We start from the raw sequence: 16106 nt of genomic DNA on the forward strand, positions 1-16106 counted from the left end.
TCCCTGTCACCCCAAGAGAATTTTTTATTGTAATGGATGCGATTTCCAAAGCTGTAATAATGTTGTTTAAAAGTTATACTGATCTTTGTGTGTCCCCTTGCTCATTCTCATTGAATGAAACCATGGTATTGAAAATGTGTTTCTTATCTAGTCCTTCAACCAGGAACAAGAAGGTTAGATCACTGTTCCAGAAAGACATTACCACTGTTCTATATGTGATCCACTACTGGAGAAGATTTGTCCCAAATATCCAGTGGGAAAAAGTTTGGACCTTATCCTCCAGATACTTGATCACAAACAAACCTTGTGATGTCTGTTTTAAATTGATTCATCGGTGCTATCCCACAAAACATTATTTACAAAGATTGAAAAAAGACATTGATGTTAGCTGCTCTTTTTGTGGACTTGTTAGCGAAACACCAAGACACCTGTTTTGGAGCTGTCCCTCAACTGTTGTTTTTTGGAAAAATTTGGTTGGATATATTCGAATTCTTAAAAACTTTAATTTATTATACAAAGATGTGCTTTTTGATTTTTATAATTTCTGTAACTCGGAACTAAAATAGTACCATATTATTAATCTTTTTATCATTTTGGTTAAATTTCATATCCATTCAAGTAAATTTGCGAACAGAAAACCTATTTTCAAACATTATTTTAATGAGCTGCGGCAGTACATAAAAACCATCCAGCACTCTGAGAACCCCAAAGCCCTGAAGACTCTTGAATATTGTATTTATTTTAATTGTGTAAACTGATGACCCTTCCATTTCCACCCTTCCCTGTCATGATTCGGTCTTATTTAGTTTTGTATTTCAGCGTTTAGGTTTCCATGTTTTAATTTCTCCTGTTTATCCTAGTGTTGCTTGTTTCCCTTGTGTGTTTTTGTCCTAATGTTTCATAGTTTAGTCTTTAGTGTTTCGTGTGTCATTTTGTAATTTCAAATCCTTGTGTCCTTCTCTGTTCTAGTGTGTCTTAATGTTTAACAGTGTCTTCAGTGTTTCATGTATTTATGTAGTTGTGTTTCCCTCCAGTGTTGATTATCCTCATTGTCTTCACCTGTGTCGTTAGTCTCACCTGTGTCTGATTACCCCATGTCTATTTAGTCTCTGTGTTCCTTGCCCTCTGTGTCAGTTCACTGTAGTTATGTAGAATGTTAGTTGTCAGTCATGTGGTGGCGTGGTGGCGGTCTAAGTGAGGTCGAAATAGATCGTAAGTTATGTCCATAACTATGGATCTATGAGACCGGAACGATGACCGTCACCATCTCTTGTCGCTCATAGCTGACTGAGGCGTTCCAGGCAAGAGGAAGTGGTGACTGCCCCGGATGCTTATATGCTTTCGGGGCTATCCCCCTAAGGTCAGTCACATGACTTTGTTGTTATTTTGGTCTCGAAGATAGGTAGAAGGATGGCTTCATTCACGGTAAAGACCGTGGTGACGGTCATCGTTCGGTCTCATAGATCCATAGTTAGGTAGGTAGCTGACATGACTGACAGGTGGGCGCAGTGTAACGGTTTGTCATAGGCTTAAAACCCGCCTCAGCTCCAGCTCTCAGCCTGTTGTTATGTTGACTGAAAGTTAGGCTGAGACAGTGGCCCTTTCTGGAAAGTCTCAGTTCAGTGTGTACTTTTCAGTAGGGCGTTTACAGTAGACTGAACCCTTGTGGTCATTCAGAAGGCATGTTTTGGGTCCACCTTGGTATACTGAACATTTCAGCGTGATTTCAGATCTAAACTTGCAGGATCTGTGCAGTATGGTTTGAATGCATCCTTTCAGGAAATAAATTGTATTGTAACACCCACAATGCTGTGCGAAATTAAATGTAAATCGTCCGCCCCCAAATCAAAACAAACTTTTTTTTTTTTACTTTTTTTTTTTTTATTTTTATTAAACATTTCTTGTAAATGTAAAAATCAAATACAAAATATGGTTACATTCTGTACAGAATTGCCAAGGGAAACAGCGGTCATGTCAATAATTAACAGTACATCATTTTAACATATAATGAAATGACAATGTCTTAAAGTGCAGTTAATGAGGTCTGGACTGAATATAAGAAAAAAATATAAGATAAACAATGACTCAAATATACAAGGGCATATCAGTTTTCAGTTTCTATTTCATTGGGAAAGTTTCTTCAAAATATCATAAACTGTTGGTGCTAGTTTTCCTTTTACAAATGTTTAAGACTTGAGGTACAATTTAAATTCATTCATAAAACAGACAAAATTGGGGGATGACTTTAAAAATCTATATGTATAAAGAATTTTGCTAGCCAAATCAAAACGAACGTAGCCTGCCACCAGTGTCACCCAAATGGGGGCGTGGTCGCTCTGGTGAGCAGGAAGTTATGTTTGACTGCATCTGCATAACATCACACTGTGGCTGGTTTCTCCTCCATTTGACGCTTGTCACTTTTGTTTACATGAGATTAGTGAAAGGACAGGTGTAACCAAACTGGTGCTTGTGTTAACGTTGCTAACTGGACAAGAAAGTAAATTGAACACGTGCATTTTTTAATGTAGACTACACTATTCCAAGATCTTTAACACTACAACCTCAGAGATTTCACATCCGGTGAGATGAGGCTGCAAAGGGAAATGTGAGAATTGTTTGATGCCAAGCTTAGTTGCACAAATTTCCCCCACGGGGGATCAATAAAGTTTATCTTTATCTTTAGTTGTTATTTCCAAATCGTATAAACTACAGTTTAAACCACTCAGCAGGCTAATAGAATATAATGTAGAATTTCAAAACCATTTCCAGGAGTGCAGGCTATTGACCTATTGTGGATTATGATGTGTCTTATCTGGAGACATTATACCTATAACCCAAATGATTGCTGATAATGAGAATCTGAAACTGAAAACATTTGAATACACGGAGCACAATTTACAAGACATGGAATACAATATCGACCCGGAAAATAACTTCTTCTTAAACATCAATGACGACTGCGGCTATTACACAGATGAACAGTACAATAAGACCATTAAGGCAGATCATTCATTTTAACAGTAGAAGTCTGTATGCAAATTTTCACAACATTAAGGAATATTTACGTCAATTTGCACAACCATTTAACATAATTGCAATATCAGAAACTTGGATCAACCCTGAAAAGGGTGTGGACTTTGAATTAGATGGCTATGAACTGAACTACAAGAACAGAGAGAACAAGACTGGAGGAGGTGTGGCTGTGTATGTGGACAAAAACCTTAATTGCAAGGTGGTAGATGGAATGACAACTGCAATCGGAAATTTATTAGAATGTTTAACTGTTGAAATCTGCATGGAAAAAAAGAAGAACGTAATTGTTAGCTGTATTTATAGAGCACCGGGTTCCAATATTGATATATTCAAAGAATGGGTGGAAGAAATGTTCACAATATCTAATCAAAAGGTCATGTTCATCTGTGGGGATTTTAATATAGATCTGCTTAATCCCAATAACCACAAACCAACTGAAGACTTTATCAATACAATGTACAGTCTAAGCCTCTATCCAAAAATCACCAGACCCAGCAGGATTACATCTCACTCTGCCACATTGATTGACAATGTATTTACAAAAGTTATAGACAATAATACAATAAGTGGATTAATGATCAATGACATCAGTGACCATCTGCCAGTGTTTATAGTTTTCAATAACGACTACAAGAGGGAAAAACCGGAGAGTACAGTCAAGTACAGAAGAGTCAATGAACGCTTTAAAAAATGAATTAATAAATCAAAATTGGGAAATATTATATAAAGAAGAAAACATTGACAAAGCTTATGAAAAATTCTTAGGGGTATTTAAGTTGTTGTATGATAAACATTGTCCAATAAAAGAAATCAAAATGAAATTTAAATGTTCAGATAGTCCATGGATAACTAAAGGATTACAAAATGCCTGCAAAAAGAAAAATACACTATATAAAGAATTCATAAAACTTAGAACCAAAGATGCAGAAAATAAATATAAGAAATATAAAAATAAGCTAACTAATATTATGAGAAATAGTAAGAAAGAACATTACAGCAAATTATTAGATAAAAACAATAGTAAATGTTTATGGAATATATTAAATAGTGTTATTGGGAATGGTTCTAGACAAGTTAAATATCCACATGACTTTATTGATAATGATATGACTATTGATAATATGGATGATGCAGTTAATGGCTTCAATAATTATTTTGTAAATGTTGGACCAATACTGGCTGAAAAAATCCCTGTTTCTGTGAGATCTGACAACAAGAATTATGATTTCATAGACATTAACCCAAAATCAATGTTTCTAACAGCAGTGGAAGAGAGTGAAATTATAGAGATTGTTCATAAATGTAAAAACAAAACTTCTACTGACTATAATGACATTGACATGAGAATAGTTAAACAGGTCATTCAGGGAATTGCAAAACTATTAATGCACATCTGTAACTTATCATTTAAAACTGGTAAATTCCCAAGAAAAATTAAAATTGCAAAAGTCATACCGCTGTACAAAACTGGAGACAAACACCACTTCACAAACTACAGGCCTGTTTCACTGCTCCCTCAATTTTCAAAAATCTTAGAAAAACTCTTTGCTGACAGACTAAACAAATTTATCAATAAACACAACTTACTAAGTGACAGCCAATATGGATTCAGACCCAACAGATCCACTTCATTAGCAGTCATTGAGCTAATTGAAAAAATCACAAATTCCCTGGACCAAAAGAATTATGCAGCTGGTGTTTTTATTGATCTCAAAAAAGCATTTGATACAATAAATCACGACAGATTAATTCATAAATTAGAACGGTATGGTATCAGGGGGGTTGTATTAAACTGGCTGAGGAGCTATCTACATAACAGGCAACAGTTTGTGAAGTTGGGTGAATACACGTCATCTTGTTTGGACATTGCTTGTGGTGTCCCCCAGGGGTCAGTGTTGGACCCAATTCTTTTTATTCTCTACATAAATGATATATGTAAAACCTCAAATATTCTACAATTTGTGTTATTTGCAGATGACACAAATATTTTTTGTACGGGAGAGGATTTGCAGCAGCTTCTGGAATTAATTACATCTGAAATGAGCAAATTAAAAAGGTGGTTTGACAATAATAAATTATCATTGAATTTAAGCAAAACAAAAATCATGTCGTTTGGAAATTGTAATTTAAATAATGACATAAATGTTAAGATAGATGGTGTTAATATTGAAAGAGTGTATGTAAATAAATTCCTAGGTGTGACAATAGACCACAAGCTCTGCTGGAAACCTCACATAAAACATGTTAAATCTAAACTGTCACGTAGCATCTCAGTCCTATGTAAAGCAAAGCATATATTGGATCACAAATCATTGCATACTCTCTACTGTTCAATGATCTTACCTTATTTAAATTACTGTGTGGAGGTCTGGGGGACCACTTACAAAAGCTCACTGCTACCACTAGTCACACTTCAAAAACGAGCCATAAGAACAATCAATAAAGCAGGATATTATGATCATACCAACCTCCTGTTTTCACATTCCCGTACTATAAAGTTCATTGACCTGGTTGACTATCAAGTGGCACAAATCATGTTCAAAGCAAGAAACAAACTGCTACCAGGTAATATTCAAAAACTTTTTTTTGACAGAGAGGGGGGTTGTAATTTGAGGGAAAAGTTAAATTTTAAGATGCTAAGCTATAGCAAATTGTATATAGATAGATTGTATATATAGCGCTTATAAGGAACACAGGAATTTAATTTAATAAATATTAATTATTGAGCTGTGGAAAAGGGGTAGGATTAAATAAGTTTTATACTTCTTCCTACTCCTTTTCAGGCATATCAATTGAATATATGTAATTTTCTTTTTCTCTTTCTTTTTTTTTTAAATTATTTGAACATTGTTTTTTGTTTATTGTATTTTCGTGCTTTTTCATTTTTGTTTTTGTATTTTTGATATGTTTGATTTTTATTTGATATGTCTGAAATAAATTTAATCAATCAATCAATGATTATTTAAAGATTGAGATTGAGGTTATAACTTAACATGCATGATTCTGATATTCTGTCAACTTATTAAGACTGTAGGCCTACAAAGCAATTTAAGTAAAAATGAATGAACTCTTATTTGATTCTAAAACCTAAATTGACACTAGGGGTTTATGTGACTCTCATTGTCTCATAAGGAATTTAAAAAATCTTCTGCAACACAGAAGGATAAAAAACAGGCTTTGAACCCAAACTTTCAGAGCATAAGCCTATCCGTATGTTTTAAAAAATTCAATTTACTATAAACTGAGCTCTCATTTCCAGTAAACCACGTGACTATGAGACAGATCAAAAGTGAAAGTGTTTTCATCAAGCACTGCAGTAGTCTACAAAAGGAAGAGCGTGGTCAGGGGGTGGGTGATATCGAGGAGAGTTGCAATGCTTTAGGGTCGAGTCCTCTGTGGAATTGAAAAGAAAATTCATACATTCAAGATGTCCAGTTAGAAGTCTCTTCTACAAGGTGAGTTTTCTACCTGATATTCTTTTGTATTTTATCCATGAAAGAGCGCTGGACATAAAAGTAGATTGGCTAACAGGGTCCGTGTTACTTTTTGTAACTTTGGGCTCAAAAAATCAAATCAAATCATAATCACAATAAAAATCATTTTCATTTCTGCAATAGCGGATTTGATTATTAGCCATGAAGTCATAACTATCCAAGGTGGATTTACCACGAGCTACCTGAGTGTGAAACAAGGGTATATGTTCCTGTAGGAGACACAAGTCTATATGAACCTCGTGTTAAGAAAATCATTGGTTATTAGCCATATCGGGAAAAAGAACTACACTACCCACTATCAAAGAGTGTCACAGTGACGTGCCTGATTGGTGGAGCTCACTGTCACCATGGCAATGTTTCCCGCCCCTCAGCGACGTATGATGCAGATCCGGAGAAGAAGCCCCTGGCGTAACAAAAGCCCGCTCTGTGACAGAAGTGGCCATGGTTTGACCGAAGTTACTTTTTTTAGGGGTGGGGGAACTATGACGTTTTATTGAGACACACCTAATCCGTTAAAGGCTCCTGCCCATTGACTGTATATAATTATTTACAGTCTGTTCCTGCCCTGTTGACGACAACATCCAGTCTCAAATTATAAAAAAAAAAAAGTCATTCATTGTTTGTGGTTCAGTGTTAAGATGTTTTGATCTCAATATTAATAAGAAAAAAAAAATTGTGATTATGATATTTGGGATAATTGAGCAGCCCTATTCTTCATTCAAAATACATTTCCAGTCTTTGTGAGGGAATGTTCTTACACACTCATTACGCACACACTGATCAATGAGCGCCCTGAAGATTTGTGTGCTCTGGAGATGCATGACATTCTTGGAGGGATCTGTCAGAACAATGGAAGATTAAAGGGCAAGATGTGGTTAAGATATAGTCCTTTTTCTGCCTTGTGTTTTTGGAGTTTTAAACTTTTGTGTGTTATTTTATTATTATTCTTAAATTTTCGGCTGAATAATAATACTTTTATTTTTTGTAAGATGTCATATGAACGTGATGATAGTGGTGGTGGTGCAGTAGTTTCAAATGTTACACGTCATTTAAAGATCGATAAGCACAGATTTTAACTGTTAGTAGTGAAATGATGCACCTACTGTAAGGCTTTATGGTTTTTAAACTCTGATAAATGTTGATTACACTTTGGTATTAAAAGTCTTGTCTCATTACTTTCAGTGAGAAGCTGTTTCAGTAATCCTACGCAGGTGTGGGCTGACTGACAGCACAAACACAATGGAGGTAAAGAACTTGTTTGTACATTCTTTAAGATACATTAGATCATATTGACATACTTTCCTATAACATAATGAATATGAGATAATGAGCAGATTTTTTCATTACAATTTATTGTTTTGTCTTTAAAGGAACCCTTTGATGAAGATTTATGTGTTGAACTTTACTGTGAGGTAGAAGAAACTTCACCTACATCACGTACTGACAGCAAGGATGACTGTCGACAGAGTGATGGAAAAGGTAAAGTTCAGCTTCTTTCAACACAAAGTGAAAACAAAAAGGTCACATTTTCAGTAGCTTTAAGTGAAATTACAAGTGTTTTTATCAACATCAATGTTTTTTTAACAGTACCATGCCCTTCTGTGGAGACAGTCTTTTATGTGAGCAGTGAGCAAGTTACCCAGCATGTAGTGACCCCTGCTGGTGAAGTGGAGAGCTACACCACGATTTACTGCAAAGAAGGAGAAATATTGGAGGAAGAAATGGGCACAACCACATCAACACCAGGGGGGCAAGACTCCATCCAGGTTTCTACAGAACCAAAGAATGAACCAATATCTGAGCCTGCCTCAACAACTGAACACAGTGAGTAAAAGAAAACATTGTTCTTAAGAAACAAATCATGCAATATAAGTCACCCAAATCTTCTCATGATTTTGAAGCACTCACGTTGAAAACAATATTTTTTAGGAATAATTATGATCAATAAGGAAACATGGATGAATTCAAACACAAACTTTAATATGAAACTGAATGAAGTCTGAGGAAAAGCTCAGTTAAATCATGCAAAATTCCTCATATCCTAATGTTTTTCTCTCAGTATTACATCACCTCTAAATGTCAATCACTCCAGAAAAGACCAACAGTGTTCAAAAAGATTGGAGATCTGTACAGCAGATTGGCATGGTGCATTTTTGCTGCACTGTTATCAGACTTCTATCACTCTTTCTTTTTCTATCTCTTATCATCACCTCTGTCTTCTGTGTGAAAAACAAAAATCCTGTTTCTTTTAACTTCAACTCTACTCAGAGATTTAAAAGAAATTAATTTATTTTACACTGTGACCATTAATTTTCCATCAGTCCACAGATCCAATGTTTCCCATTCCATAAGGATCACAAAACAACTGTGATCCACTGTACCATATTATGACTGACAAAGATTTTAGTGGCTGTATAAAGTCAATTAATGAGAGTTTTTAATGAAGGAAATGACATTTTTACCACTCAAACACAGAAGACGCAATATCAGTCTAAATGAGATACAGCTTTTCTATTTTAAATGTTATAATTAAACAAATTATTCTACATACTTTATACATTAGTTTGTTGAAAATGTAAATATTTGATTTGGCTTATTTACCTTTAAGCCAAATGTAGGATGCCACTATGTGCACTGGGCAGTATTATCAGATATTTTAACATGTATACATAAATTAATTCTGTAGGTAAATGAACATTGATTGATATGTAGTGAGAATACCAAGGATTGGTTAGAATTAACAAACATGTTCATTTCCACAGAGACACAACTGGAGAGCCTATTGGAGGATCTGGGATTGAAGCATCACTTCATGGAGAAGCTATCCCTGAGCACAATACTTCAGATTGATGAGAAGACCTGCACTGATGAACCTACCAAGTGTTATTCAGACCTGCCAGGGTATTTTCTGAAGAAAATGATGATGGTAAATGTGAAAGCTAGGAATGTAGAATTTACATCTGAATGTGAATCAGCTTGTGATGCTGAATCTGATGAAACAGGGTTTGAAGATTTTTATGATTTTTATGATGGTTCTAACAGTCTGAATTCAAATAACAGGCTCAACCCGCTAGACATAATCACTGCTCTCTTTCTGTGTTCGGATGGTTTTGTACAGCAAGAAATGGCACTCAAAATGTCCATGTGTCAGTTTTCTGTGCCTCTTCTGCTTCCTAATTGTGACACAAAGCAGTGCTCACTGATGCTCTGGGCCATGAGAGACATAGTTAAAAAGTACAGACCTTTGTTACTTTCAGAGTCCAAGGGCTTTATTGAAGACAGAATTGTTGTCTCTAAACTTCCTATGGTTTCTTTTGTGAGACTGGGTGAGTGCTCCTTGTCCAAGTCAGACACCCTCAATAAGCTTCTGAGCAGTTCTCAGCAGAACCATGACATCTTTGTTCACAGGAACATGACAAATGGTGACTGTCCAAGACGAATATCTAATGGATTGACTGAAATTACCTGGTATCTACCTTGTGGAAACAAAAACATGGATGTTTTCGGTGAGCCGGTAGCTGTAGCTAATCTTCGTGGTGACATTGCTTCATTTGAAATGCAGTTTTCTTTTTTGTGTCACACGTCGGCAGCAGTGTTTGTATTCTTTGACAGTTTGGACTCTGAGTGCAAAATGCTTTCAAACCAACATCACAAGGCCCAGATCTTCTTGGTTGGTAATCGTCAAAGCCAGGGATTCAGTATGGATGCTGTGAAGAAGGTGGCAAAGAAGCTGAATCTGACTAAAAGCTACATCCTTTTGAAGGACAAACAAATGAATGATGCAACCTTTGTCAAAAATCTACACAAAACAGTCAAACATGTTGTGGAGAACACACAGGTGAAGATGCAAATTGAGCAGATGGCTGACATTGCCCATGAATTGGGAGTCTTGGTTGATGAAGATTGTCCAGAGTGCCAGACTGCAAAGACAAATGCAGATGCCATCACTGGAAAAATTAAACATATCCCAAAATACAAAGATGATCATCTACCCCTGCATGGCGAAATATGGAAGAAACTGACTTTCTTGGAGAAGGAAGAGTGTCGACTTCATAATGTTGGGTCTAAAAACATAGAAATGTACAAAAGTGATCTTCAGAGAGAAAAAGAAGAACTCCGGAAAGAGCAGAACTTGTATGATCTGTCTGAAGCAATGACATGTTTCATCAGCGCAATATCAATACCAGGTATTGAGAGGAGTTATTTCCTGAAATGGATGCGAATGAACCTTGATAATCTGTCTCGACAGAAACTGTCTGGCCTCAGAGAGGGATACAAAAACAAAAAGAAAAGTTCTGAAAACAAGGAGGAAATCAAAGAAATTGACCGGCAACTTTCTAACAGCTCACTTGGGATTGAACACTTCTTCCGTGAGATGGGTCAGATCTATGAAGCTTCAGTTTCCCTTCCAGAATCAAGTCCGTCACGCCAACAGTTCAAACATCTGCCCAGACTATGTGCAGGGTTGTTGCTTGATGGATTTCCCCTTGAGCTTGTAGATGGTGATGCATCTAATATACCTCTCAGATGGGTGACTGATGTTCTGTCTCAGCTCAATGACTTGGTGTCTCCAAAGAGCAAGTTATTGGTAGCCACAGTTCTTGGAGTTCAAAGTACAGGGAAGTCTACTCTCCTAAACACCATGTTTGGAGTTCAGTTTGCAGTCAGCAGTGGTCGGTGCACTCGAGGTGCCTTTATGTTGCTCATCAAAGTAAATGAAAATGTCAAAAAAGAACTCAACTGTGACTTCATGTTGATCATTGACACTGAGGGCTTAAAGTCACCAGAGCTTGCACAACTAGACAATAGCTATGAGCATGACAACGAGCTTGCAACACTTGTTGTGGGGTTGAGTGATATCACTATCATCAATATCGCAATGGAGAATTCAACAGAAATGAAGGACATCCTACAGATAGTTGTGCATGCATTTCTCAGGATGAAAGAGGTGGGCAAAAAACCCAGATGTCAGTTTGTTCACCAAAATGTGGCAGATGTTTCGGCCCCTGAGAAGAACTTACGAGAAAGAGAACTGCTCCTAGAACAGTTGAATGAGATGACCCAAGCAGCAGCCAGAATGGAAAAGAAGGAGGAGAACAAGAGCTTCACTGATGTGATGGAGTACAATCCAGCCACTGGAAACCAATACATCCCAGGACTCTGGAATGGAAGCCCCCCAATGGCTCCAGTTAATGCAGGGTACAGTGAGGCCGTTTATGAGCTCAAGAAGAATGTAATTCAGATTTTGGGAAAATGTGAGTCTTCTGCTAATGATATCTTGGAGTTTACAGAGTGGATAAGAAGCCTGTGGAATGCTGTCAAGCATGAAAACTTCATCTTCAGCTTCAGAAACAGCCTGGTGGCTGATGCATACATGAGGCTCTGCACAGAATTCAACAAATGGGAATGGGAATTCAAGAAAGAAATGTACTCATGGACAAACGATGCAGAAATAAAGATTTCTAACTTTGGCAGCGTGGAATGTGAAGTGTCTAACATTGGACAACTTCTCACTGATTTGAAAAGTGACGCATGCTTAGTACTGTCTGAATGGGAGACAAAGCTTCTTGAAAATCTAGATAAGTACTTCAAGCAAACAGAGGGTCATGTCAATCTTGTTGAAGCATTCAGAGCGGACTTTGCTAACAGTGCTAAAAGCCTTCGTCGAGAAATGGAAAGCTCTGTACATAACCAACTCACAGTTGCAACAGATGTCCGAAAGGGAATGACGGAGATTGATAAAATCAAGGTGAACCACACAAAAGAAGTAGAAAAGAGAGTAGGTGCATTGATCGAAGAATGCCGCAAGAAAAAAGTGGACATGACAGACAAAAAGCTGGATGAAGAATTTGACAAGATGTGGAATAAAATGGTAAAGGAACAAGTCCTTTACAAACAAGAGACCATGGATGTCATCGGAAATGTGTTCTACTACCTGAGAAACAATCTATCACACAAGGGGAGTCATGTCTGTCAATTGTTAAGTAAAACAAAACTGCAAGATTGTGGAAAGATGCCTTTCAAAGTCTCAGCTGAAGGATTCATCAACAAGACAGTTCACAAAGTGAGCAAATACTTCAACTGGCAAGACCACGTCATGGTGCTACAACAAATAGCTGACGGTATCATAATGGATTGTTCACAGTTTGTGAAAGAAAAAAAGGAAAGAAAAAACAACTACCACAACACTTTCATCCAGGAGATCCTACACATGATTGATGAGAGTCTGAAAAACCAGAAGAATGTCAAGATTGAGATAGAATTTGAGGTTTCTCTGAAACAACACATCTGCGCAGTTGCAGCTCGAGATTTTCAGGAAATGCATGAAGATTTCATTCAGCTGAATGATCCCCACATTTGTCTCAATCAAAACAAAGAGAGGTTCCGTGTGAATTTCAAGGATGAATTCCATGAACGAGATCAGTGCCAAAAGAACGCAAAAGATTTCACAGATTACTGCTTGAGACCTGCTGTGGAAAACTTCATCAACAGATCCTTGGGTCCTGATATCATTGGAGAAATGAAGACCAGAATCCAATTCAGCACTCGAATGTTCTTCCAGTACTCAGTGTTACTGGATTTGCTTTCAAAGGATAAATTTGAAGACTACCATAGCTTTATCTGCTCATATGAGTGGTATGTTAAGAAATGGATCCTTGATGAAATGGATAAAGTCTTGACAAATGAGTCTTTATCTGAGTTTGAGGACCGACATCTTGGGTCAAGAATCAAGAGCATAAATGATGCAATACAGAAAGCTCAGGCAAAAGAGGGCGGCAACCTGCAGGAATTGATCAAAGATATCCGACAGGAACTTCGTGAAAAACTGGTCATTTCCGAGGATGCTCTTGGTCCTTTTATGATCCTGAACAATGTCAAACACAAAGAGTTTGCTCAATGGCTCACCGACTGTGTGAAGGAAATGGAAGAAAATATTAAAGAGCAGTTAAAAAAGACAAACATCAAAACAAAACTTGCAAATCTTGATGTACAGCCTGAGAATGAGCTTTTCAAAAGTGTCATCGGATGTAGCAAACGGTGTCCATTCTGCGAAGCGCCCTGTGAGGCAGGAGGAATCGATCATAAGGAGCACACAACTTCACTGCGTCGACCAAGCGGTCTGGGCAGATACAGATGGCATGGGTCAAAAAAACTTGTTATTGACATATGCACTTCCGTGGTGAGCAGTGACTGTAGATTTCGCTGCGATGCAACAAAAGGTGAATGGCACCCTTACAAGGAGTACACCACAATTTTTCCTGACTGGCGAATTGCTCCAGATAAAAGCCTTAAGGATTCAGACTACTGGAAGTACGTACTGAAAAGGTTCAACAAGGAGTTCTCTGAAGCATACAATGCAGAGCCTGCTGATATTCCAGATACTTGGAACCATATCACACCACAGATTGCACGAGAGAGTCTCAAAAGTTCATTTAACATCAAATGAGACACTAACAACAGAGGTGCACATCCTCCTTTCATGGATTGTTTGAGCTCATAGATTGAGTCTAATATGTGAAAGAGGAAAATCACAATCAGCTCAATAGATATTATCACCAGAGAGACATTTTACAACTAATGCTCTCAACATGGAAATAACACAAAAATCATTGCATTAGTGATTTTACAAGTAGGCCTACTAGTGCATTAGCAGAGGTTGAATCCAACATGTTGATGAACATGAATCTTTTCTTTAACTCTCTTTTTGTTGATCACGACTGTTTTTGGATCAGTGCAAATGTAAGCACACATTATGATCATGCTATAAGTTTCCAGTTTGATTCAGTGTGACTTTGAATTTATGAAGTATGTTAAGCCACACATTTACAGGCATGTGGTATTCTTTAAATAAGACACAGTATTTATTTTCTTTTGATTCTTTGTCTACTTAGTTTAGAGCAGTTTTTGGTTTTATTGTGTGAAGTTTCTGATGCAAAACTATTGAATTTAAATGAACGATCATTCTCTTAAAAGCAGCATGCATACAACCATTTACAAAACGTTCTCTTCATCTCTTCTTAATGAATATGCTTAAAATATCTTTCATTTATATTTTGATATTGTCATCATGTAATGCAGAAATTCAATCAACACAAATACTTCTTGTTTGTATGTTTCTAGAACATTGTTGCCTGAGCTTTTATATCAATATTCTCAGACATTTACGTTTCCTGTTTGTTGGTGAAGTTTCTGATTCCTGACATTATTATTTTGAAGACATTTAAAGATGAGTACTGCTGCATGGTGTGTTGTCAACATGTATACATAACTGACTTCTGTAAAATCATTGAATAAAGATACTAATCAGCACATTGATGTCTTCTAATGTTTTCTAGATAAGAATGACAGCAGAGTGTAAAATAACTGATAAAGTAACCAGACAAATCATCATCAACTAGTTTTACTGAAGTAACTGTTTTAGAAAATGAATCATGACATTTTTCTTCATCTCAAGTCTTTGGTTTTCTGTATTCAACAAATCACCCCTCAGCTTTGAGATCATTAACATACATTACGAGTCCTTTTCCTACACCTTTCATTAGTTAGCTCAACAACACATGTTTTTTTTATATATATAATTTTGTGCTTAGAATTAAATGTACATGTTTTCTTCACACAACCAGTTCCTCAGAGTAGGAAAACCACAGTCTATGGCGCCCTCTAGTGTCAGATTATAAAAAAGGCAAGGAAAAAGATGAGAATAAGTTCAATACCTTGTTTCTGATCTCATCGTCAGTCTAACTGTTGACATGTTTTGAGTACAGAAGGCCTCTAATGAGCTAAACTAGATTGAAAGATTGGCAGATGTTTTTACATTTTATTTATGCTCATCCTCTCTAGTGGTTTTTAATTTCAACATTTAAGGCAGTGAGGATTAACACCTTTCCTTGCACTTTATATCTCATCTTATCCCCAGAATGTATCCCTCTAAAACCACATCAGATCACTCCCATTTCAAATGTGTTTCTGCACGCTCAAATAGAAGCATCAACGCAGTTTTTCATGAATGCAGCCCTCCCCTCATAAAGAGACAATCTGTATGCCATCAATTTGCTCAATCCAGAAACAATGAAGCTTGACATAAACATTTTTTGGAAAAGAATGAAACAGGTAGCCATATTTACAAGTTCTATCAAGTTGCTGAAAGATATTTTTTCAAGCATTTCTGGACGGCTGAAAAGAGCGGACATGTGAAAAGATTCTAAACATGTATCATAAGAAAGTTCTTCACATGTCAGACATTATTTATTGAAACATGTCATAAGATGGACCATTGTGGTTGTAACAAAGCTGATAATACTGTAATGAAAGTTTTGGATAACAGTGGCTATGAGGAAATGTGAAATGTGTTAAATTGATGGTTGTGCTTCACAATGCCAGCAGATGGCAGGCTTACACAAATGATGGAGTGTCCCTTCTCAAACTTTCTTTAACACATTGGAATAGATCGATCAATCAATCTTTATTTATATATCACCAATTCATAACAAATGTTATCTCAAGACACTTTAAAAGAGCAGGTAAAATACCTTACTCTTTATTATATTATCTACAAAAAACAACATTAATCCATCATGA

General features: G+C 36.6%; 1 protein-coding gene across 2 annotated transcripts; it reads left to right on the forward strand.

The window, feature by feature from the left end:
- Positions 1 to 6342: 6342 nt before the first annotated feature.
- si:dkey-85k7.12 (up-regulator of cell proliferation) lies at positions 6343 to 14837 on the forward strand. Of its 2 annotated transcripts, XM_061031009.1 has the most exons (6): positions 6343 to 6488; positions 7710 to 7772; positions 7898 to 8006; positions 8178 to 8189; positions 8232 to 8351; positions 9290 to 14837. In XM_061031009.1, the coding sequence occupies exons 2-6, from the start codon at positions 7767 to 7769 to the stop codon at positions 13972 to 13974; spliced, it is 4932 nt and encodes a 1643-aa protein (XP_060886992.1). In that variant the 5' UTR covers positions 6343 to 6488; positions 7710 to 7766; the 3' UTR covers positions 13975 to 14837. The 2 variants fall into 2 exon arrangements, with proteins under 2 accessions (XP_060886992.1, XP_060886991.1); XM_061031008.1 differs by having other exon boundaries at positions 8115 to 8351.
- The last annotated feature ends 1269 nt before the right edge of the window (positions 14838 to 16106 follow it).

The sequence above is a fragment of the Labrus mixtus genome, chromosome 23, assembly GCF_963584025.1.
Source record: "Labrus mixtus chromosome 23, fLabMix1.1, whole genome shotgun sequence".
NCBI lineage: Eukaryota > Metazoa > Chordata > Actinopteri > Labriformes > Labridae > Labrus > Labrus mixtus.